Here is a 23,401-nt window from a genome sequence, read left to right on the forward strand (position 1 = left end):
ATAATGGATCAAAGATAATGTCGATGAGAGTCAGGACTGGGAGACCGAGAACATTTTTCTTCTTTGCTGAAACATACGCAGTAAATATATCTCAGCCTTTACAGTAATGGCTTAATCTGACTGTATACATTAACGGAGTGCATCGATCTTGGATGAAATATAAAACAAAAAGAAGATAATGAACTGAAGAAGTCGAACGGGTTAAACAAGGTGAGATTGATGGTAAGCGAGATTATTAGCTCCATTTACCAATCCAGTCTTAAGACAAATTCCTTTAGAAACAGAAAGTCAGTTAAGGTTATAACTTCACGCATTGTAATTACATTGTAATTTATACAGAGCATTACATCTTTTATACAGAGCAAACAAAACCAGTAAGTAAAATGTAATATTGATCATATTTAATTCCGATTTTATATACATAAACATTTGGATCAAGACGTGACAACAAAAACTGGTGTAATGGTCCCTGTTGAGAAAAAACACAACATAAAAACACAAATTCTAATGGTTTACATTACAATCATCTGTCCCCCAATACAACCAAAGTACAAACAGTTGTAGAAACCCACAAAGCCATTACCATGCTTTCTGTTGTTTTTAATAATAAACTAATACATCGTTAAAAACAATGAATAAATAGGCTCAATGTTTTTTAAGTTACGAGCCTTTACTTAAGTGAAGTAACAAAACTATAGAAAAACAATAATAAAGACAAAACCCAACGCAACACGCGCGTGTGTGAATCAGCGCGTGTCCGAACAGTCATTCATGTGCGCTGCCGTGAGTCAGTCATCATGTTTATATATCAGATCTCTAACATAAGATGAGAAAAGCTTTATTTTCCGTCAGACTATGCGGCTAAACGAGGTGAGAGAACGCCGTTACATCTTATTTGTGATGTATATCGTGTGTATGTGTCGTACGAGCATGTTTAAACAATGTTTTTTTAAGATACGTGTAAATATTACACACCCTGCCCCTGTTTTCTTAAGACGGTCATTCATTTACTTCGTGCTTTTTAAGGCAGTCGGTTGACAAAAGGATGAGGATTTGTTTAGGTAAAGTTAAATATTTCCCTAAATATCTTTGGTTGGTTATCTCTGGTAGTCTATCTGACTAATAAACGACAGGAACAAATGCATTCATTGACGAAAACCTCAGTAATATAGGGAAATTCACATTAAATGTAAACTGTGATGTAGTGCTGCGGGATCTGTTTTGAATCTCACGTATGCGCTCTGCCCGCAGGCCTCACGTCAGCCTGGGGTTTTCCTACTTTGAGTGACCCAAAAGGAGCGTCCTCGTGTGGGGTTGCAGTTCAATTTTCCACGCTGGACGCCGGTGTTTCCTCGGCGGTTGGTTACGTGCAAGATTGACATCTGGTGGTGGAATCGATAATGTCAGGTACACTTTACTACAGTAATCCAAGTGTTTAAAGATCATGTGACATGCTATGTCAGGCATTCTGACTTCTTTACACTATTAAACGCGCTGGCTTCTCATGCTTAACATGTATGATGTAGTATTTCTGTGCTTGATACACTCCCCCGGCACTCCAACTAGTTTTGTATGAGTCTGGATCCCTGTTTGGTAACGGGGATGCTATTCCTTTTATGTGGCAATTCCAGGAAAAGCACGGCAAGGCGAAAAGGCTTGTTCTGCGTCAAGCTTGGCTATGCTGTGGGTCTACACTGTGACTCTTGGGATAGGGAGAGAAGTTTGAGGTGTGTTTGGTTGTTCACGTCATTTCAGTGTTCTATAAGCGGTAAGGGTGTAACTGTACGTGTATTCATACCGAACCGTCACAGGCAACATTCCAAGTCATCATTCCTATGTCCTACTCCTTCGAAGGGCAGAGCCCATGAGTTTAGACTTTGGAGTAGGGCTGGGATATGCATTTCAATTGTTTTGGCGATAATCGACATTGCGATATCCGATAATATCGGGTGTGTTCGACTTCATGCAACGATTAATCTGCGAATACAGACCGGGAGAGAATTTGTTCCGGACCCGCCGAGTGCCAAACAAATACGCACGCGGGCAGACACAGGCGCACAATCCAGTGTAGGGGGCCTATCACATAGACAGCGTTTATTGCTGTTAAACGCGCCACTTTTGAATTGTTTTCAGTTGGCAGAAAGCGTTTTGTGCGCTGCTTATGCGCACCGGGTGTTTTGGGGTGTGTTTACTGAATTCTTCATAAGTTTTATTGTGCATTCGAATTAATATCAATGACACTGCATTTTGATTAGTTAATACTTTAAGTAATAATATAAAATACAGCTAACTAACATAATAAAAACATGATTTAAATTAAAAAAAATGATCTGTTTTTCCAATAAACTCTTCATATAGAGTTGATTTGTTATTCAAAGATATTAAATGTTTATTAAGCAAATTTTGTAATAACAACTGTACCGTACCTTTGACGTTGACAAGAATTCAGACTTGGACCTTTGGTCTAAATGGTCAAAACTGTGCATAAAAATCCAGAATCCTAAATAGTTATGTGTCTATTGGTAAACGATATATGGTTTTTAATAAACACCACATGTGCTGATCTGTGTCAAAGTAACTGTCCTTGAAAGTTTTGGATTGTTGAGGTCCCATTACTTACAGTGCAATTCGCAGAATGGCCCCCTTAACATGTGCTTCTCTCTTTCTCATTAATAAACATCTCACTAACACAATGAGTTCCACTATTCCTCCCTCATTGTGTCAGAAAACTCTGAGAGAAAGAGAGAGTGTGGGAGTTTGGCCGCAGGAGGTGCTGTCAGTGTCTTCAGAAGCAGGGCAAAGGAATCTACCCAGAGCTGAAGGGATGCCATGCGCTAACATGAACATTCACAACTTTTTATTTTAAAAGTGGAAACTTAAAAGACAGAGAGAAATCAAGCTTTAGGAAACTTTAATGTAGAATTTTTGACAAGGGATTCTTTTTAATACAGCCTATTATCTACTTTTTAAGTTCATCAGTCGCTGCTATCAGTTCATTAAATTGTTTCGGTGGGTTTAGTTATTAGGTGATATTCTTGTAACTTTAAGAATTGTTTGTGAGTGTGGGAGCCGATATTATCAAGCCAATGGCTGTTTCTGAACCGGTTACCACCCGGAGGATGGCACTGAACTGCCGTACCCTGCTGGATCACCGCCCGAGCCATGGTAAGAAATCCCCATCTGTGCCAGGATACTGATAGATTCTTCTCACAGAATAAGATGCACTCAATAGAATGCTGTTGTGCTCATTGGGCACTGCAGGGATGTAAAGAAACAGGATTAAAGTGCACTTGCGATTGATTGAGACTAATGTGAATAATAAAGTGAATATTGTGTCTTTTTAAGGAGGGGATGTGTGTTAGATTTTCTGGGCTTGTAATGCAAAACTCGCCACCACGATACTAGTTTGTTGTTGGTAAATTGTCGGGCGATTGCTGTGCATTTGCAAATATGTCCTTTTCAGTACAAATTTATAGAGTTACTAATGTTTTGGATGCTGAGGTCACTTTTTTTTCCGCCAAATTGTCTAAATGTCACTTAGACATCAGGAGACCAATATTTTTTTCTGTAATATTTACAGATGGTAATTCTTACAGGCTGCTTTGATATTTTTAATCGGCTGAAATGTCAGTTCCACCTGGCATCATCCTTATCAGCTGATTCTATTTTTTTCACTGTTTGACATTTGTCAAAATGTCACATTTGTATTGACATTCAAAATCATTGCAGACTTGTTTTTACAGGCTGCAGACATGTTCTGTTTCTGACATGTGCAGTTCTTCTTTTCATACAGAATAATAACACGGATAAAGAGTTTCTGGAGTGATTTGTGTGTAATTGCATAGCTTTAATTGCAATCTGATGCCTGCAGAATTTTTGTCATGTGTGAAAGCCCACACAGTAGCTGTGCTGTTTGTTTGTGCTGTTTTACAGAGCACACACATGTGAGTGGAAGAGAGAAAGTGTAGGAGGGAGAATGTTGGATTGCAGGAGGAAAATAATGCAGTCGAGATCCAATATGTGGAATAGCATACTTCCATCCTTCTCAAACTATTGCTGTGATAAGACTCGCGGTCGTCACATGTACAAAAGTGACTGTTGTATTGCTTAAAAGTAAATATGAACTTGTTCTCTTTGCGGTATTTAAGGTCTGAAAAAACAGCATCTTTTCTGTTATTTTTGACCGGTTTCATGAGCGTCGCAAGTGGGGGGAAAAGGGTGACTGAGTACATAGGGCCTTAGCATTTGAGGGAAGTTCCTGAAATTATATTTATTTAACAAGTGTGCGCCTATAATGCGCGTCCGTCTGTGCAACTTCTTTTCGGCAGACATTCAGCACTGTATTATTTATGAGTAAATTGTCATATTTATGCCCCACACATTTTCTTTGCACATGGCCCGAGATTCTGTGTCCTATGCCCCTGCATACAGCATACTATTTTGCATGATATTTTGTACAGTGAGTGTATACTTCATAGTGTGTATGCTTTCTTTTTCCAACAATGAATGAGCACATCCCACTCTCTCCCGTTCGGTCTTTCTCTGGCTCCTCCCTCAAACGGTGATTGGTGAGCAGAAGTTGTGCGCTCGTGCGTGCGAAATGAGCATTATTCTTCTGAGACCTGCATGCGCAGGCTGGCGCAATAGCCAAGGTCATCAGAGCAAACTCGCATCATCTCTATCGCTGCCTCTGAGCGCGTGGGATAGCGGCACTTTAATGCATCACTTTTAGACATCAGACAGGCAAACCGCACTTGTGTGTCTCAGAAAATCTCAGAAATAGCTGCATCCAAGAAGCTGCAGGCAAGGATCTAGAAGTGAGAGAGGACCTCCACTGACGTCAAGTGAAATGTACGGTAAGCGCTGAGGTTTTGTGCATGTCTTACCAGGGTTTGTGCACACTGTATAGGAATCTACCCTGACTGCATTCTCTAGGTGTTCGTGCATGACTACTTTTAGTGCACTTCGTTAAACATGACCAAGCTGTGCATGCTGGATCTGTCAAACAGACGTTGTCATGAGACAGTTTTTGGTAGGTTTGTTTGGTCCCTCTTATGGTGATAGAGTTCTTAAGGACAAAGTTTTACTGCCCCGGTAACATTCTTTCTATGCATTGATTGTCATCTGATCTCAGATCATCTGGATTGGCACTGTGTGTATGTTGTTTAAAGGCAGTATCGGCTGCAAGTTGTCAGTTGTTGTGTTAACACAGATCACATTACTAGTGAATGTTTATTGATCGGAGCCAGCGTTTAGTTTTTATTGTCAAGGTGCATTGCACTTGCTGCTGAGATATGAATTCAACCTGCCAGCCAATCATGTCACAGTAAAACCAAGTGAGACAATCATAGATAACACTAGAGGTGTGCATTCCATTTGGCTGTAAGTGGACTGCGAAGTGGACTTCACAGGGTTTTCCGTCATCTTAAGTGAGATTCCAATCCAAAGGGAGTGAACATGTTCAGTTCGAAGTGCACTGCCATCGGCGTAGGGGGTCAGGGAACATCGACACATCACTTCGCCGAAAATATATCAAATATTGATCATTATTAAATACTTTGGTTTGCTTCACGTAAAGTTTATTTAACTTTTGTAGCGTTGTTATTATGCAGGCTACACACTCAAGACGATTAATGTTTTTATTTGCATTTATATTTTATTGTGCAGTTAAAAAGTAGTTTTAAGGATTCATCCATTTTGCTATTATTATACAAACTAATGTAAAAGTGGTAAGCAGCAGCTGTTCTTTCAATTATGTTATGTTATTTAACTCAGGAATGTTTATGGCTGCACCACATAGGGAAAAGGTGAGATGAGACCGACGTGACCATGGTTTAAGCGCACATCTTCACATAGTTGAACAAATAAAAATGTATTTTTATATTGCATAACATTAAGAGTTTCAAAAAATGAAAGATTTTTTTGAAACTCGGTCAGTATGAATGGACAATTTTCTCAACATTGTGAACTTGTTGCCTAGGAGGTTAAAACACTTAACTTACTGTTAACACACAGCAGTGGATTTCAGAATCGGATGTCATGTTGTTCATGATGGAAAGCTGATAATTGCATATTTCAATATGCGTGTGGAGGCAGCTCATCTGTCATGTAAAAATGGAAGAAGGTGGGTTTTTCACACCACAACCCCATTCACACAGACCACTGATTCCAGAAAATTGCAGTAAAATTGCCAGTGCCTTCTGTGCCAATGCAAACGCATCCTGGATTGATCCGAAAACTGATTCTGGAAAGGGGACCTAGTAACATTTACAGGATCAGTCCCGGAAAGCACCCTGTGTGAACAAAAGGGCAGAAACAATGCCGTAAAAGCCCTGTAGTGATGAGACACATCTTTAATAAATTGTAAATAATTTGGCTATGAAAACGAATACAGTTAAGCGAGTAATTTTTGTTCGTTATTAAATCAAAGACTATTTGTCTTTAGCTAAATCATGGATGAATGCAAGAGTCCTAATCACCAAACTTAAGGTCAGATGCGAGAATAGCGTTGTCTGCATCTAAACGCAATTTAAACTTGAAATTACTTTTAGCAAAACTTTTAGCACGAAAATACACAGCGCTTTAGTAAACTTGATCGCTCAACCTTTAAAACACGGCTGTGTGCACCTGCTGTGCTGCGCAGAAGCCACGAGTTTCTGTGCAGACACTGTTAACTGACTAACTCCAAACTTTCATCCCTGAATATTTATGTGTTGTTTTTCTAAACAAAAACATTTTAAACAATATAAGCGTGATGATCATATAACAAACAAAGTGTTTATTTGTGGTTTTTATAGCATTATGTGCAATATGCTTTATTATCGGGGTTTTCAGTTGATATGCGTGAGCTTGTTACGAAATGGTAACAAAATCGAAATGCTAAAAAAACTTTTCTCAAACTTGGTTTTAAAAAAGCCTTATTTTTAAACTCACATGTTTGTACATCATATTACTGAAAAATTACATTGCACCGAACAAGCCTGAACAATTTGCTTTTATTTGTTTCCAAATAATTTCTTTTATTTATCTTATATTTAGCTCAAGCCCGTTGGACTATAGTCCACCTTGCATTCTTGTGCCTTATTCCTCTTCGTTGTTCTGCATTTAGCAATCTTTGTTTTTAAATGTTTGTTTTAAAATTGACGCCTTTGTCATTTGCAAAAGGCAATAACATATGCTACAGAAAAATAACCAAAAAAGAGAGATTATGTACGCCTATCTGGCACTAAATAAAGGAAGGCAGTAATAATAACAAATTAGGCTATTTAGCAACCTAAAAACACAGCAAAGAAATATCTTTCACTGTGATCAACCCTACACGATGCACATTACATTGCTATATATTATGTCACATGTGTTTACGGGATCGTCACGGAATGTGTGTGAAAATCAAGTATTACATTTTATATTAAATCATTACATATAATGTAGTTTGTAGTTCACATTTTAAGTGAAAACTTGGTTCTGCATTGTCATGGATCGCAGACTTGTTTCTTTCAGTTCTGTTTTTATGCTTTTATTTTGTATTAACGAACATGCTTAGGGGAAATGTATCAGAGTAAAAGTATACATTTTGTAGTGGAGTAAAAGTCTGCAGAAATATAAAGACTCAAGAATTTTCTGGGAGTATCTGTTCTTTACTTAAGTACTGTACTTTACTCCGTTAGTTTCTAACACTGTATCTGCTGCATTCAAATTAGATTTCTCCATCATCTGTGTTGTATCAGTTTTTATTTTTGTGTTGATATTTTTGTTTCCACAAAAATCTGCATCTAGCAGGACCATAATATCTAGTTTTAGTGCTCAAGATGGTCCTCTCTGTTAAGGTCACTCTATAGTAGATAATATTAATCCAAGATTTGTTTCCTGGAATGCTTCGTAAAAATAAAAAGTCAATCATAAATTATATCAGCATTTAGTGCCCTAGTAGATTATTTGTGTACACCCCTAATACCTGAAGTGCACTGGGCAGGACTCGATGGTGTCTAGAGAATAAATACATCTAAACCAATGAATGAATATGTTTGCCCTCTGTAATCAAAGAATGGTCTCATAATCACGGCTCTCACGTGTCAGATGGGAATGCTGAGCTGATTGTGAATTAAACACAGGTGCTCCGGAGAGGAAGACTGTGTTCTTCCTCTTCTGAAATTTGTGGACTCTGATAACTCTTGTTTGCAGCAATGTTTTCTGATTAATTTAATTGAAATTGTGTGTGTCTTTGTGCGCACAACAATTTTCATGTGGCCACAGTTTCATTTTTATTCAAAATAATATTTTCCCCTGAAAATCATGTACCAAGCCTACTTTACACTAATTCAAGATTCTTTAACTTTTCTAGTGTAATGTTTAAAAAAACAAACAAATTATAGATGTTCTCCCAGAGCAACCCAGCAAGGTGTTCTCAATAGGCACAAGTCTAACACTGTTTCTACTCCGGACGCTACCAGTGCGATGCGACACATGATACGCCTTGGTCTAATGGGATAGTCATGCCGCATATGATGTGTACAAAGTTTTAATTTATAATGTGTTGTAATGCTTTCTATTGTTTTTTGTCATGCCGCGTCCACTGTAGAGACTGTGTGATTGGTCTCAAGACAGAAAGCATTCAGAAAGCAGTTGGCTTCAAACGATATGATTTCCCTAGAATTTGCACAAATCTACATACTACATCAACAATGTTTTGCTAATAGTAGTAAGTAAAGGATCATGACAGAAAGACAAGACTGTACTGTATTTTAACTGTGAGCAGCATGCAGCTAAAGAGATTTAACCAGAGAAGATTATTCAAGATTTATCGGCCTAAATTGCATTTTCGGACGTGACCGATAACCTTGAAAGTGATCATTTATCGGCCTATACCAATATGGCTGATCATTTATCGTGCATCCAATTTATAATCGGTCCAAAGTGAACACTCATAAGTGTGTGATGTGCTGCTTTTCAAACATAATCATAAGTGTGGAATATTGTCTTTGATCTAAATCCATCCAATCCCTCAATCTCAGTAAAGCCTCAGCCTGTCGGAAACCAAATCCACAGGGATTAACTATTAAAAGATTTTTTTTTCTTTACTTGTTTTGATTATCTTAAAAAGATCAATTTTGTTTTGTTGTTTTATGTAATATGTGGTTCATGCAGTGTCATTCAAAGTCATGCGACATGAAGAACAGATTTGACTCGACTGATGGAAGCAGCAGTCGGAGACGCTCCCTGCTGTTTGACTGACTGTCATTAACACCTTCTCATTCCTTCCTTCCCTCCCTAATCTCCTTCCTTCTGTCACTTTTTACCAGGCGTTTCCTCACTCTCGATACCTAGCTGTAGTGAATGGAACATATTAATTTCACAGTGAGTTTTGCTTTGGTGACAGTTTGGTTTGCCTCCAGACAGATAAATCGATGGGGCAATTCTCTGGCAACCTAAATGGCACAAAGTGTTCACTCGTGTCATCCGTGGCTGAACTCAGCATATCAGAGCACAGCTTAGCCTAGATATCATGTCGATATGATTAAACATGATGTCTCAGAATATAAGTGATGTTAGTAGTGCGCGAAATGCATCATTTATCAGTTTAAAAAAGACATGCGAGACAGTGAAGGAGAAATTGAGGAAACCCCAGCTGCTCTTTCAAGATTTATTAAATATGTTGGCAAACGTGACTGTGCTTTAGTGCTTTCGTCTCTACACGTTCTCATCGCTACATCTCTGACATTTATAGCATTATTGACAATAGTGAAAAGACTATAGCAGACTACATCTGAGCCTGGTGCTTTTAAAACAAAAATTATTATTCATTATAATTATTTTAAGCTGATGACTACTGCTGTATGTTGTCCACCTAGACCACAATTTGGGCAATTACAGGTGCGCCACAGAATGTGACCAGTGATAAATTGTAGAGCACAGGTTTATTTCCCCTCTAATGGTCTTTATTGGCATGACACTTAGCATCATTATTGGTAAACCAGTTAAAAAACAAACAGGAGCGAATGAGGGCAAATGAATTGCAGTGAAGTCTTTATGTGCTGTAATGAGTGGGAGAGGAACACAGCTGTTTATTTGAAAGGGGGTGGCAGGACGGGGTGGCAGGACTGGCTGTCAGGATACCGTAGTTTCATCTCTGTCTGTTCGTGTGGGGAAAAGAATCACGGCGCAGTGCAGCAGGGACCAGCCTCCAAATTAATTTATCATAAACATCCAAGAACCTTCAAAAAACAGTTTTGCTGAAAATGTACATTGTCATAATTTTTCACCTTCGTTGTTTCAAGCCTGACTTTTTCTTCGTCTCTGGTGACATTTTGTTTGCATTTGTGTTAAGGTTATAAATGGAAAGGTGCTGACCATGCTGCATGCCGAAGTGTCTAAATTTATTGTATTTTTTTGTGTGTGAAAATTTGATAAGATTTTGCTTAAGATTTAGTCTAAATAATCAATAATCAAATTAAAACCAATAAAACACAAGCTGTAACATAGGCAAAGGTTTCTGAAAAGTAAAATCATAAAACAATAGATCAAGGAATATTAAATGCCAAATAAAATATGTCTTTTAAGCGGTTCTGATGTGAAAATGGAGGCGATTCCATAGTTTCATCGAGTTTGAGAAAGACAGTTTTGTTTATTTGATATTCTTTAAAGTTATAGTTCACCAAAAAATGAAATTTCTGTTTTGTGTCCATAAAGAAGTGAATGGGTGCCGGCACTGTCCGGTTACCAGCATTTTCAAAATATCATCTTTTCTGTTCTGTAGAAGTTTGAATTGACACAAAGGTGAGTAAATGATGACCGAATTTTCATTTTAGGGTGAACTATCCTTTTAAGGATATTAAATGTCATACATGAAAAAGTTTCAACAACATGAAGACAAAATAATCATAATTTAAATTATTGGATGAACTAGTAGTTATGCAAGGGAAATAACTGAGGGATCAACGTTTGTGAAGGCTGAATGTTGTCAATGGTCTTTCTGTGCAGATAAAAGGCTATACGATAAATGGGGATATACTGTAGAGAGGCCGAGACGAGTTTGGAGTTAAAATGGAGCGGAAGCTATAAATAGAGATGCCTTGGCTCTTTGTCCTTTGCTACCCAACATTCTTAGTGGCACAGATCAGAACTTCCCTGCTTTGAGATTAAGGACATTCTCTTCTCAACACGATCAGATCTCAATGAAATCTTTCAGATAGTTTTTCTGAAGAGGAATTCACTTTCAGCAAGTTATGCATGCAGTCGCTGTTTGTCATGCCGGTCGGTGGGATGAGCGTGAGTCATCGCTGCTGAGATAGAAGGACTACGCAGGTCGCACGTTGGCAGCCAACTATGAGCATGTATTCTATATCACAAGATTTTCCTTTGGGTTGTCCGTGCATGATAACAATTTGAATTTGCATTTCATCATCGGAGGTGCAATTGCTGGACTGTTACATGAAGCAACGCCAAACTGTGTATTTGTGGATGCTAATAATGTCTTGTTCTCTGTGGTGTTGTTGATAATGGCCTAGAAATAATTTATAATGCCATTTGTGGCCAGTTATTGTCATTCCGAACCATGTGAAATCAATGGCACTTTGCTTTTTAAAAAAAAAATGTGTTCCTCTCTTTTGCAGGGGTATGCGGTTGCTGTGGGGCCTTGAGGCCACGCTACAAGAGGCTGGTGGATAACATCTTCCCAGAAGACCCAGAGGTGAGAATGTTCCGTCTCCATCAAAACCATCTTTCTCCATCCATTCACTCACACCCCGGACCATTACGGAGTATATTTACAACCCTCATTTTCCTCTCAAACTGCTTATTTACAGTTGCAGTTATCTTTTTGGCAACCGCTTATGTTTCGAAACCACTTAAAAGAAAGTGCATTTAAAACGGCAATTACTCAGGCAGGTGGTAAATGATCGGAACGGAAAGTCTCGCTGTTTTTGCTCAGCCGGAGATAACATAGTGTGATGTCATTTTCTCAGACGCTGTGCACCTGAAGGTGAGACGTATGAAATGTGTCTTTAGTTTGTATCAGTGAGCCTCTGCACTGCAGTAGGTCCGTCATTTGATTGTGTTCAGTGTAAATTGAAGAAAACAGGGCTGAGCTTATCTTTAATGATCCAGCGTCTCTCGTTTTGTGAATTAACTGTGATTTTTGAAGACTAGCTGTCCATGGAAATGGATGTTCACAGAAAAACACGATTTCAGTTTCTCCACTCGCTACCGGATTTTTCGGCACAAAAACAAAACCTAACTAAATATTACTTTCTTCTTGAAGAATAATGCAGTCAGAGTTATAATACCACAAATCCTTTTTCTTCCAAGCGGTAGAATGGGAGTGACTGGGGGCGATTTATTTTTTGAAGCTCCAAAAGTGGCATCCATCGATACTTTGAGAATACTTTGTACGAAAAATGAATGACTTTTATAGATATATTCTCCTCTGTCCTGCAGCAGGGTCAAGCTCTCCTGTCTTGTGCGTGTTCACGAGAGCATTTCGAAGCATTCGGTTTGAGAATATATTGATTTAAGTTATGTTTGGGTTTTTTTATTCTCGTCCCTTCAAAATGTTTTATTTGAGCCACTATGAGTGATGGACCAATTTAACGATGTCTTTAGTACATTTCTGGACATTGACATCAAATATATCATGATGTTATGCATGATGTCTATGAGGAGGCCTGGAAATCTTTTGGATGTCACCTAAAATGTCTTTATTTGTGCTCCGAAGATACCGGGAGGTCTTAAAAATGTTGAATGTCATGTGGATGAGTAAAAAAATAACTCAATTTAGATTTTGAGGTGAACTTTCATTTAAGACAAAGTAAATGTTCCCCATTCTGTTTCAGATTGTCTTTGCTAATATTGATATTGAAACTTTGAGTGTGTGTGTGTGTGTAGGATGGGTTGGTAAAGGCCAACATGGAGAAGTTGACCTTCTACGCTTTGTCAGCTCCAGAGAAGTTAGACCGGATCGGGGCATATCTGTCTGAGAGACTTTCACGAGATGTGGCCAGACACCGATATGGGTATTAAGGAATTGATCTGTATCTATAATGTTTTGTCCTACATACATTTTTTGAGGATTATTAAAACCTTTCAACATTTTTTTGAGAATTGATATAACCAGGATAATTTAAGAGAATAGCAGTGCATCTGTAATTCCCCCACCCCTGGATTTTTGTAATGCACATCTTGCATGTCTTCTGTTCCTCCCTCTGTCTATATTCAGACTGTGTTTGTTTCTTTAGGTACGTGTGTATTGCGATGGAAGCCCTCGACCAGCTGTTAATGGCCTGCCACTGTCAGAGTATCAACCTGTTTGTGGAGAGTTTTCTTAAGATGGTACGGAAACTCCTGGAAGCAGACAAGCCCAACCTGCAAATCCTGGGCACCAACTCGGTAAGTGTATGGTATAGCGCTACTGCCAAGGAATTCTGCACTTTGCTGATTTCAAAACAAAATAATCAAATGTACTGTATAGGCTACTGCATATAAATACAGAGTTAATGTAACGTTATCACTGCAAAGCTCATTGGTTAGGTTCCTAGGAGCACAACTACTGATTAAAAAGTGTCTGCCAAATGCAAAAATGTATGTATGTTCACTTCATAGGAACTATAAGTAAGTGGTCACCCACTGCAGGTCCACCATATTACTGTATTTAGGACATGGAAATGAAATCGGATTCAATTATAGATCAAAATGAGTGATCTAGGACATCATGCACTCACCCACACGGATGGCATATAAATGCAGCCTTACAATTCCAAGAGGCTGACCCGCTTTATTTATGCTGCCTTTGAAAGATAACTTTCTATGGCATTTCTTAATGACCTTATTTACCTCAAAAAGTTATTAAACACAGAGCAAACTATTTTGATCCGTCTGTTCTGGATGTTTTGATGAAGATGTAGGTTTATTGTATGTAAGGATTGAGTCAAAATGAGTCATTAAGTCATCTAGGGGGTCTCGTTCATCAGATTTACAAAAGACTTTTGTTTTATTCATGGCCTCATCCATCTTGACCTAAAATAGCTTGAATCTTTAAATAACCTAAAACCTGTCCAACGACAAATTCTGCTGAAGATGAGGTTTCTTTTTTAATCGGAAACAAATGATATTTTTATTTTTTTTATTTTTTGTAAGTCATTCCCAAACATACACATAAAAATTTAAATGGAAAAAATAAATCAACTTTATTCATGTACATTTTTTACTACACATAATAGATAGTTAGTTTAGCTCTTACTACACACTATACAATTATAACAATGTATTAAATGTTTTGTCATTTTAATAAATATATATATATATATTTAAATATAATTGTTCTCAACTAGGTTGTATATTGTTTGTCCATGCCGATTTATTTCTTGCTTATATGTGCCACAAAAGGTCATTTTAGTGATGATGATGATGTTGTTTATCATCAGTGCTGTCAGTTGGGGTTAAAGTAAAACTAAATAACATCATATTAAAATGTAATCTTTGATGATACAGTCTCACCTACTCAATGTCTGGGGCAGAAAAGCATTTGTTACCAGTTTTAGTTTAAGCTACGTGTTTTTAAGATTATTGGAATCAGGAGTTATGTCATAAATGTATTTATGTTTGTATGTTTTCTTTTGTTTTTCAGTTTGTGAAGTTTGCAAACATCGAAGAAGACACCCCGTCATACCATCGCAGTTACGATTTCTTTGTGTCACGATTTAGTGAGATGTGCCATTCCGGCTATGAGGACCCTGACATCCGCACAAAGTGAGATGAACACTATACGACCTGAACTCATTCTTATTCTTATATATCACTGCTGTTCTTCTGAAACCTCGTATCTCCATATTTCGTGATTTATTTTTTATTTAATACCATTATTGGTCACCCTTCATGTGTGACATTGGTTTTTGCAAATAGCTAACCAATAAAACGTAATAAATAGTGCTTTGTCAACTTTGACGACACAATATGCAATCATATTCCTGAAAAACAGTGAATCGGGACATTTGAGGTTTTCAGAAGGACGGCGATGATATACGTATATACAGTTCACAGTCTTGCAGACCATTTAAACAACACTGTACACATCTGATTTCCTCATCTTAGAATCCGAATGGCTGGCATCAAAGGTCTGCAGGGAGTCGTGAGGAAAACGGTGAACGATGAGTTACAAGCAAATATCTGGGACCCTCAGCACATGGATAAGATCGTCCCCTCTCTGCTCTTCAACCTGCAGTCTGGAGAAGGCACCGAGAGGTGAGAACCGCATAGAATCACATATTTTTAGAAACCCTAACTCGTGCTTATTGTAATTCTACAAGATTTATCTATTTCCGTTGGTGAGAACCAGCCTGTCCTATTGTCAAAGTAGAGCGCATCGAAACCAATGTCTTCAAAGTCAGACATCCACTGCAGTCCGGACATCTACAGACGAAACAGTTTGTCGCATTATTCAGCCTGTGGCTCATGATTATCCCTGGTGACTTAACTCAGAGTCGAGTAGATGGGGAAGAGAGAGATGGAAGAAAAATAATATGACTCCAGGCATGTGGCCACGCTCGCGTTACTTTGTGGTCATGTGACTATAAAGGGGCTCGAAAATGTAAATGTAGTCAATTCAAGGTCTCTTCTCTGTTCCTCTCCATCCCGCTGTGGCTATTTATTGATCCGTCCCCAGCGCAACCATAATTACCCCACAGGGGAGGACATTAATTACCCCTTTCTGCTGTTTGCTATGTGCTGATGGGCAGCTCATAATGAACTCTTCCTGTCAGCGGGGCACATTACAGACGGGCAGAACACAGCAGTGGGCTAAACACATGATGTGCTTTAGATAACGGTGCAGTACACGCTCTAGAAGCTTCTGGAAGTGTGAGGCTTTTAGTTGAGGGGAAGAGAGCTCCTGGAGGTACGGGCTGGCGTCATGCAGTTTCTGAATGTAACAAGCCGGAGGTTGACTGACTCTAGGGTGCAGGGGAACGTGTGATTTATTGATGAGATGCTCCCGGTGAGAGCCGTCATTCCCTTTCTGACACCGTGGAAGATTTTTGATGTACAGTACATACAGATGTGACCGTTTTTTTATCATGCTTAGCTAGAATTCGGAATTGAATGCCAATGATACAGATCCCATCTTTATCCCATCCTATGTGTTATATAAAGTGAATAAAAAAATTCTGTCATTTATTCAGCCTTATGTCATTCAAACCTGTGTCTCTTTCTTTCTGAGGTTGAACACAAAAAAATATATTCTGGGTGTGTTGTTTTGCGTCCATACAATGGAAGGCAATGGGGTCGATGTTATTTTATCATCAGCATTGTTCAAAACCTCTTCATACAGGACTGACAAGTCGTCTCGTGTATGACGCAAAAGTGAATGACAGCGTGAATAATGACAGTAGACAATATGTTTCTTGTTAATATTTTAAAGTCTCTCTTTCTCGCTCTCTCTCCTGCAGTCGCTCACCCTCCCCACTGCAGGCCAGTGAGGAGAAGAAGGAGAAGGAAAGCCCAGCCGAGCTGACAGAACGCTGCTTTCGGGAGCTGCTGGGCCGTGCCGCGTATGGCAACATCAAGAACGCCGTCACCCCTGTGCTCATGTAAGAGACTTGCCGCATACATTACAGAATGTTGTGAATCTGGGCAGGTATTGCTTTAGTTTGATGGTTTAAGTAAACTTATAGTATTTCTTTTGACTTCAGATTTGGTAACCGGAGATGTAACGTCTGCATAGTAATTCAGATCATCAGTAATCGTCTCCAGTTGGGGAGATTAACGGAGTTCACAAATGAACAACAAATACATTTAATTTTTATGTCGCATTTAGCTCGCGCGCTCTCTGTTCTCTCACCACAGGCATCTTGATAATCATTCACTGTGGGAAGGCAAAACATTTGCAGTGCGTTGCTTTAAGATCATCATGTACTCCATTCAGGTGAGTTCAGTAACAGTTCTATTTCCATCTTTTTAAACAAGCAGACGATCTGAACTACCTTGTCACAGCTAATAAAATAAACAAATGTTTTACTCAACGTTACAGCAGTTCAGAACCCTGCTGTGGTATTTATTCATCTTGTCTTGTGCGTGAACAAGTTTTAAAATGCAATTTTCAGAGGAGCTTAACACCATAGTTATCCTTGATGTCCTCCGCAGCAAATGTCTCCTTCCAAAACAATATTTTGGTGACACAGTGACGTCTGATTTAGCAGTCTTGTGCTATGTTTGGTCACATCAGACTTGTGAACTTTGTCTCTCTCTGTCTCAAAGTCAGACTCTACTTTAGTTTTTCCCTAACGTCTTAATGTTTTCTCTCGCAGTCCCAGCATTCTCATCTGGTCATCCAGCAGCTCTTGGGGCATCTGGATGCTAACAGTAAGAGCTCAGCCACAGTGCGTGCTGGGATAGTGGAGGTCCTATTGGAGGCGGCTGCCATCGCTGCCAGTGGATCCGTCGGTGAGTGTGGATTCCCAACCCACTATCTTAATTAAACGAAACGTTAAGCAATAGAAGTAGAGCTCATAGCACAGCGAACGGTGTGTGTATCTTCCGCCTTGTCTCTGTATCTGGGTCACTCTCCCCCAGACGCTCAGCCCCCTCCTTGGGCATAAGAGCGCTGTGACACTGCATCTGACCCAATCTAGATTTCAGCCCAAAATATATCATATCTCATAGCCTGACTGTTTGATTTGTAAGCAAGATTTGTTCAATATAAAAACAACTGAAGTCTATGGCAATGATAATAAAAACAAACAAACCTGTCTTTGTGTTGTAGGCCCTACAGTGCTAGAAGTTTTTAACACGCTGCTCAGGCACCTGAAGCTCAGCGTGGACTACGAGTTGACAGGATCTTACGACTGCACAAACATCGGCACCAAGATCATCAAAGAGCATGAGGAGAGACAACTTCAAGACGCTGTCATCAGGACTATCGGTATGTGTGTGTGTGTGTGTGTGTGTGTGTGTGTGTGTGTGTGTGTGTTAGCATAATTATATTTTAATATGTTTCCATTTTTTTCTGGATCACAGCTTTGTTACATTGGTTTGTCTTTTGGAAACAGGCTCTTTTGCGGACACACTACCCACGTATCAACGCTCTGAAGTGATGCTTTTTATTATGGGGAAGATCCCAATTCCAGGGATGCATATCACACTGTCCTCTGCAGGCTCAGGGTGAGTACTGCACTCAATATTGGTTTTAAATTGGAATACAGTTTATCTTAGTGGGTTTTTAAATGTAGGTCTGTTCACATTTGGTCACATAAATATATTCCTGCACAAGAGATATTAGTTTGCTGTGCCATTATGCAAGTGTAATGGCATGTACGTTCAGTGATGGTTATGGTGGGTTCTGAAAAATTGTTTAACCTGTTGTACCTGATAAAAAGGAAAGACTGGAGTCAGTTGATTCAATAAAAGCCATCGTTTTTCCTGGTGCTTAAAAAACGATTCTGTCTGTATTGCAGGCTTCAAGGCAACCGGATGATTCAAGTGATGTTGTTGAAGTCACTGAGACAGGTAAAGAACATTACAGTACATGGACACAAGACTAGATTTGGGACTGTAGTTATGTTTCTGTTACTTTGCTTTGCTGGCTAGGTTACATGTGGTTTCCAGACTACTAACATGTTGACAGCGCTGCCCAACTCCTTTCTGGACCCACTGCTGTCTTTTGGCCTGCTAGAAGATGCAGAAATTCGCCTGCTGGTGCTGGAAATTCTCGTCAGCCTCATCGATCGTCATGACAACCTTCCCAAGTTCTCCACCATCAGGTAAGTCCTGACTAGATTAAAGAACGACGAGGGAGTTTTGAACAAGGTCCACGTCACCACCTTCACCTCTGCTGCTGCTGCCCCCTGGTGGCAGACAATTTATCCTACAATATCTCATACTATTGGCTAAAAAGTAGAAAATGCATTTATTGTTTGCTATTATACAATGGCAAGATGAGCTGGTGATGGGCTGGTGTTTAGCATGGTACATGTATTATATCCTGAATACAGTGTTACTTGTAATATCATGCAGTGTCACTTTGTGCCCATGCAGTATCATCTCTGATATCTCTGTGCTCAAACTCAAAATGGACAAGTGCTCACGTCAAGACAACCTCTTCATGAAGAAGGTACTCATCAGTCTGTCTTACAACCCTATCCATCACTCACCTGCTTCTCGTCCTTATCCGCTGCCAGTCCCTCTGTTGGGTCTCTAGGGCTAATCCCGTGTCAGTGTTTCACGATGTTATCTTTGTTGCAGCATGCTCAGCACCTGTACAGACACATCTACCTGTGCTGCAAAGAAGAGAGCAGCACGCAGGCTCACTTTGAGAAGCTCTTCTCGCTATTGGCTCTCATCAGTATGGAGCTGGCCAATGAAGAGGTGGTGGTGGACCTCATCCGTGTGGCTCTCGCTCTGCAGGTGCACATGCTTTGTGTACACAGTCCTGAGGCCTAGTAAAACACATTGAGAAAAATATGTGCATGTTTTAAAAATTGTAGAGTATATAATATATAAAATGCATATGATCTTGTGTGTGCAGGACTTGGCTCTGAGCAACGAGGAGACGTTACCAGCGTGTAACCGCTGTGCTGTTCACGCCCTCTCCGCTGCATACCTCAACCTCATCAGCCAGCTCACCACTGTGCCGGCATTCTGCCAGCACGTCCATGAGGTCCAAAATAAAACCACACACATGCTGAGCAAGAGTCTGTGGTCACTGTTTTCTTTGTCATTGACGGATAAAATCTAATTTCCTTTGCAGGTGATTGAAATGAGATTAAAAGAAGTTCCTTACCTGTTACCTGAAGACGTCTTTGTTGAAAAGCCAAAGTAAGACAAACCTAAAGTCAGATGGGTTCTCCTGATGTTGTGATTGGTTGTGCTCTTCTGATGGACTTATTATTTCCCAGGATTCCTAAGACGATGGTCAGGTTGGAAGGGGACGTGCTTTTCCAGCAGGCTAAAATCGCAGAGGTTCTTGGAGGAAGCGGCTATAACACCGACAGATTAGCCACACTGTTTGTCCCACAATTCACAGGTACACCATGTGACATCATCATGAAATTATAATTCTGTTGGTAGAAATTTGGTTTCATTTTTACCTTTAGAGGCATAAAATGAATCTTATTTAGTTTCTAAATATAATTTTTGTTTTTTTTCTTACGTTCAGTTTTACTGACATTAGTGTATTGGTGGTGTGAAAATATCTTGTGCTGTAATAATATAATTAAAAAAACAATGTTTTTACAATTCACCTTTAAAAAGAAGACTCATCCAAAATGTTTTACACTTAATAAATTCTTTGATTTTGAATAACGCTGGAGCTTTCATGTTGTCTTACTCCATGTTTTCAAATTTGTATTGTGAATATGCCGCTAAAGCCAATGAAATCAAAGCATTTGCATTAGATAAGCTTTAATCTTTACTAAAACAGTTTCTGCTTATTAGCCGATTGATTGAACAAACCGTAATTTCACTCTCTTTCGTCAGATGAGGACCGGCTGTCAAAGAGAAAGAGTGTTGGAGAAACGATATCTCTTCAGGTGGAAGTTGATTCCAGAAACAGTCCAGAGAAAGAGGAGGTAGACAATCAGACACTGTTTTTTCAACAAACAAACAAATACATTTTATGAACAATTCAGAATATTACTATACTATACAATGAATCAAAGACGGTTTGATATCTCATGTAACAAATAAACATGTACAAGCATTCTTCAATTGTCAAATGTCCTTTTCTTTCCTATCAGAGAACGCCAGCTGAAGAAATCACATTTGAAACACTAAAAAATGCAATCGGTGGGTTCACTAAATTAGAATTGAACTTTCACTCATTGTCCCGGCAGAAACCTATAAAACCTTCATGTTATTGTCTCCGTCTTTATTGCTTGCTTAAGTCAAACTGTCTGTAAGCTGATAGGTGTGCATGTTTAAGTTTGTGTGTTTGTTTTTCAGTGGACAGTGTAGGTGTGGAGGAACAAGAGAAGGAACGCAGAAGGCAGGTGGTTGAGAAGTTTCAGAAGGCCCCCTTTGAAGAAATAGCTGCACACTGCGGTGCAAGAGTGAGTCAATAATCTTTTTAATGTATTGCTCTATACTTTTCCCACATCGATCAGCTCAGTGCTGTGATGTAGGGCTAACAATGCTGCTTCTGTTTTCTCTCAGGCTACGATGCTGCAGAGCAAACTTAATCAAATCTTTGAAATCACAATCAGGTAAGTCGCAGCACGGCTCATTTCAAGTCTCTACTACATTATTTGTTTTCGCTGATAAATCCTCTTATCTTTTCGCTGTTTGCTTCCAGGCCTCCTCCCAGTCCATCTGGAACCATCACATCAAGTTACGGCCAAACCCAGAGTCGCTCCGTCCCTGTTTATGAGATGAAGTTTCCGGACTTGTGCGTTTACTAGTGCAGCTTAACTCAGGATTCAGGAACTTTCAAGTTTGAAGTATTAAGCTATATTTTCATGTTTTGAATGAAGAAAAACTCATTGACGGGCCCTGTTCTATCCCTTGAGCATTAGTTGCTGTGTATCCTCAATTCTTCCCGTCGCTATGACTGCTGTAGACAGACAGACACTCAGCCGTCTCATTTACTGACGTTACAGTGTGTTTTCCTATTTGGGAATGTTATCGAGATATTCTTGATGATATTCTGGTTGTGAACATTAATACAAGCCAAACAATGTTGAATGACTTCCCTTGTTTTTTTACATTTTGAAATTGTTAAGACAAGTAAGCATGCCCCATAATTGCTGTAATGCAAAAAGATCTCATTTACATTACCGTAATGCGAAAATTGCATTATTTCAAAGGTCAAGTATTTATACATCATTGTTGTATTTGTTGTGCTGCCTTAAAATAATATTTTAAATGTACATACTTTTAAATAGTACTTACATACTTACCTAAATTAATGATATTGTTTATCAGTAATGAGAAACGCCATTGAGGGGAATTAAGACTCAATACATTTTAGTTACATTTAGATTTTTACTTTGATTTTTAAATGTTTTTGGTGACTTACCGTTTGTGCAGATATCTGGAGTTCTTTGTGTTTTGTATGTTCACCTCGAGCTTTGGTCAGATGTTGTTACTGAGTGGTGTTAACAAGCTCTTCTGCTGAAGGAGTTTGACTAGCACGTTTTTCTAATTTTATCTGAAAAAGAATGAGGGAGTTCGAGAGTCGATGTGTATGTATGTCCCCTAAAGGACTAACCAGCATGTCACCTTTATTATTTAAAAGGTTGCAACTAAACACCAAAACTTGCTAACGTGACTCGGAGCATCACTAAAAACACCCAAAAGCAACCCCAAGTACTCCAGATTTTAGCCTTGCAATCATTAGAAATGTCATCATATTTTTACAAAGCCTTATTGTCACTGTCTGTTAGGATCACTTATGATGAAAGCAGAAGTTTGGACATGCATAAATGTATTTATTAAAAGAGGTGTAAAACAAGCCAAAGTATTGATCCAAAATCGCAATTTTCTTTGTGGTTGTGCTTCCTCTCACTGTGTTTGATGGCTGTGGATGTGTTCTGTGCCATGGACTAAAAGGGTTCTGTCAACATGTACTTGTTTTTGGCATCACGTGGTTTGAAATGTGTTTTTTTTTGTAATGAACAGATAAAATAAGGCCAAGTGTAAATAGCAGTTTCCAACCTTAATTTCTACTTAGAGATGAAGTATCGTTTTCCAATGATTTCATTATTTAGATTTACACAAAGCAGTAGATTTTTTAAATACCTGACAAGAGTAATTGATGTGGTACCTCGCAATAGGAGTATGATATGAATTCTGTCCAAGATCAACATACAAACTGAAGACTGTAAATACATCGCATTTCTTCCGCAGTGTAGTTCAGATGTGTTTGTGTCAGTTTGTAAGAATGTGAATTTCTTTGACATGTTGAAGATGGTCATTCATTATAAAAATGGTGCAATTTAAGTCATTTCTAGTGGGAATCGTTTTTCAATGGAGAAAGTGGAGAACTTTAAAGCAAACTGTCTATTTAAAGAATTGGTCTGTCTTGGGGAAAATTCTTCCTGCATACAAACACGGCGATGATTTGTTCATTGTTCATGTGTTCAAACTGCAAATAAAAAGTTTTCAATATAGTAGTGTGCAAATGTAAAACACGCAAACTATTTTCTTTCAAACTGTAGTTTTTAGATGATGATGTTAAAGGAATTGTTCACTTTCAACATACATTTTCATGATAATTTATTCGCCCCTGTTGTCATCCAAGATGTTTGTGTTTTTTTCTTTAGCCGAAAAGAAATGAAGGTTTTTGATGAAAACATTCCAGGATTTCTTTCCATATAGTGGACTTAAATGGACTCCAAACGGTTGGAGGTCAAAATTAAAGTTTCAGTGCAGCTTCCAAGTTTAAACGATACCAGATGATGAATAAGGGTCTTATCTAGCGAAA

General features: G+C 38.8%; 1 protein-coding gene across 1 annotated transcript; it reads left to right on the forward strand.

Annotated features, from left to right (window-relative positions):
* The first annotated feature begins 733 nt into the window (after positions 1-733).
* Positions 734-23,102, forward strand: efr3bb (EFR3 homolog Bb). Its single transcript, XM_079474521.1, has 24 exons — positions 734-870; positions 1,252-1,407; positions 11,610-11,686; positions 12,880-13,007; positions 13,230-13,380; positions 14,618-14,739; positions 15,082-15,231; positions 16,434-16,574; positions 16,831-16,909; positions 17,292-17,427; positions 17,747-17,905; positions 18,033-18,144; positions 18,438-18,489; positions 18,571-18,743; positions 19,018-19,093; positions 19,225-19,386; positions 19,508-19,639; positions 19,730-19,797; positions 19,878-20,005; positions 20,458-20,549; positions 20,718-20,766; positions 20,923-21,029; positions 21,133-21,182; positions 21,272-23,102. The coding sequence occupies exons 2-24, from the start codon at positions 1,401-1,403 to the stop codon at positions 21,375-21,377; spliced, it is 2,457 nt and encodes an 818-aa protein (XP_079330647.1). The 5' UTR covers positions 734-870; positions 1,252-1,400; the 3' UTR covers positions 21,378-23,102.
* The last annotated feature ends 299 nt before the right edge of the window (positions 23,103-23,401 follow it).

The sequence above is a fragment of the Barbatula barbatula genome (genome assembly GCF_947034865.1).
Source record: "Barbatula barbatula genome assembly, chromosome: 15".
NCBI lineage: Eukaryota > Metazoa > Chordata > Actinopteri > Cypriniformes > Nemacheilidae > Barbatula > Barbatula barbatula.

Excerpts from the sequence above, each read along its gene's own strand:
- efr3bb (XM_079474521.1), top strand. Across the intron at positions 16,575-16,830 it reads GCCGTCACCCCTGTGCTCAT|GCATCTTGATAATCATTCAC; the intron begins GTAAGAGACTTG and ends CTCTCACCACAG. Across the intron at positions 19,798-19,877 it reads GTCTTTGTTGAAAAGCCAAA|GATTCCTAAGACGATGGTCA; the intron begins GTAAGACAAACC and ends ATTATTTCCCAG.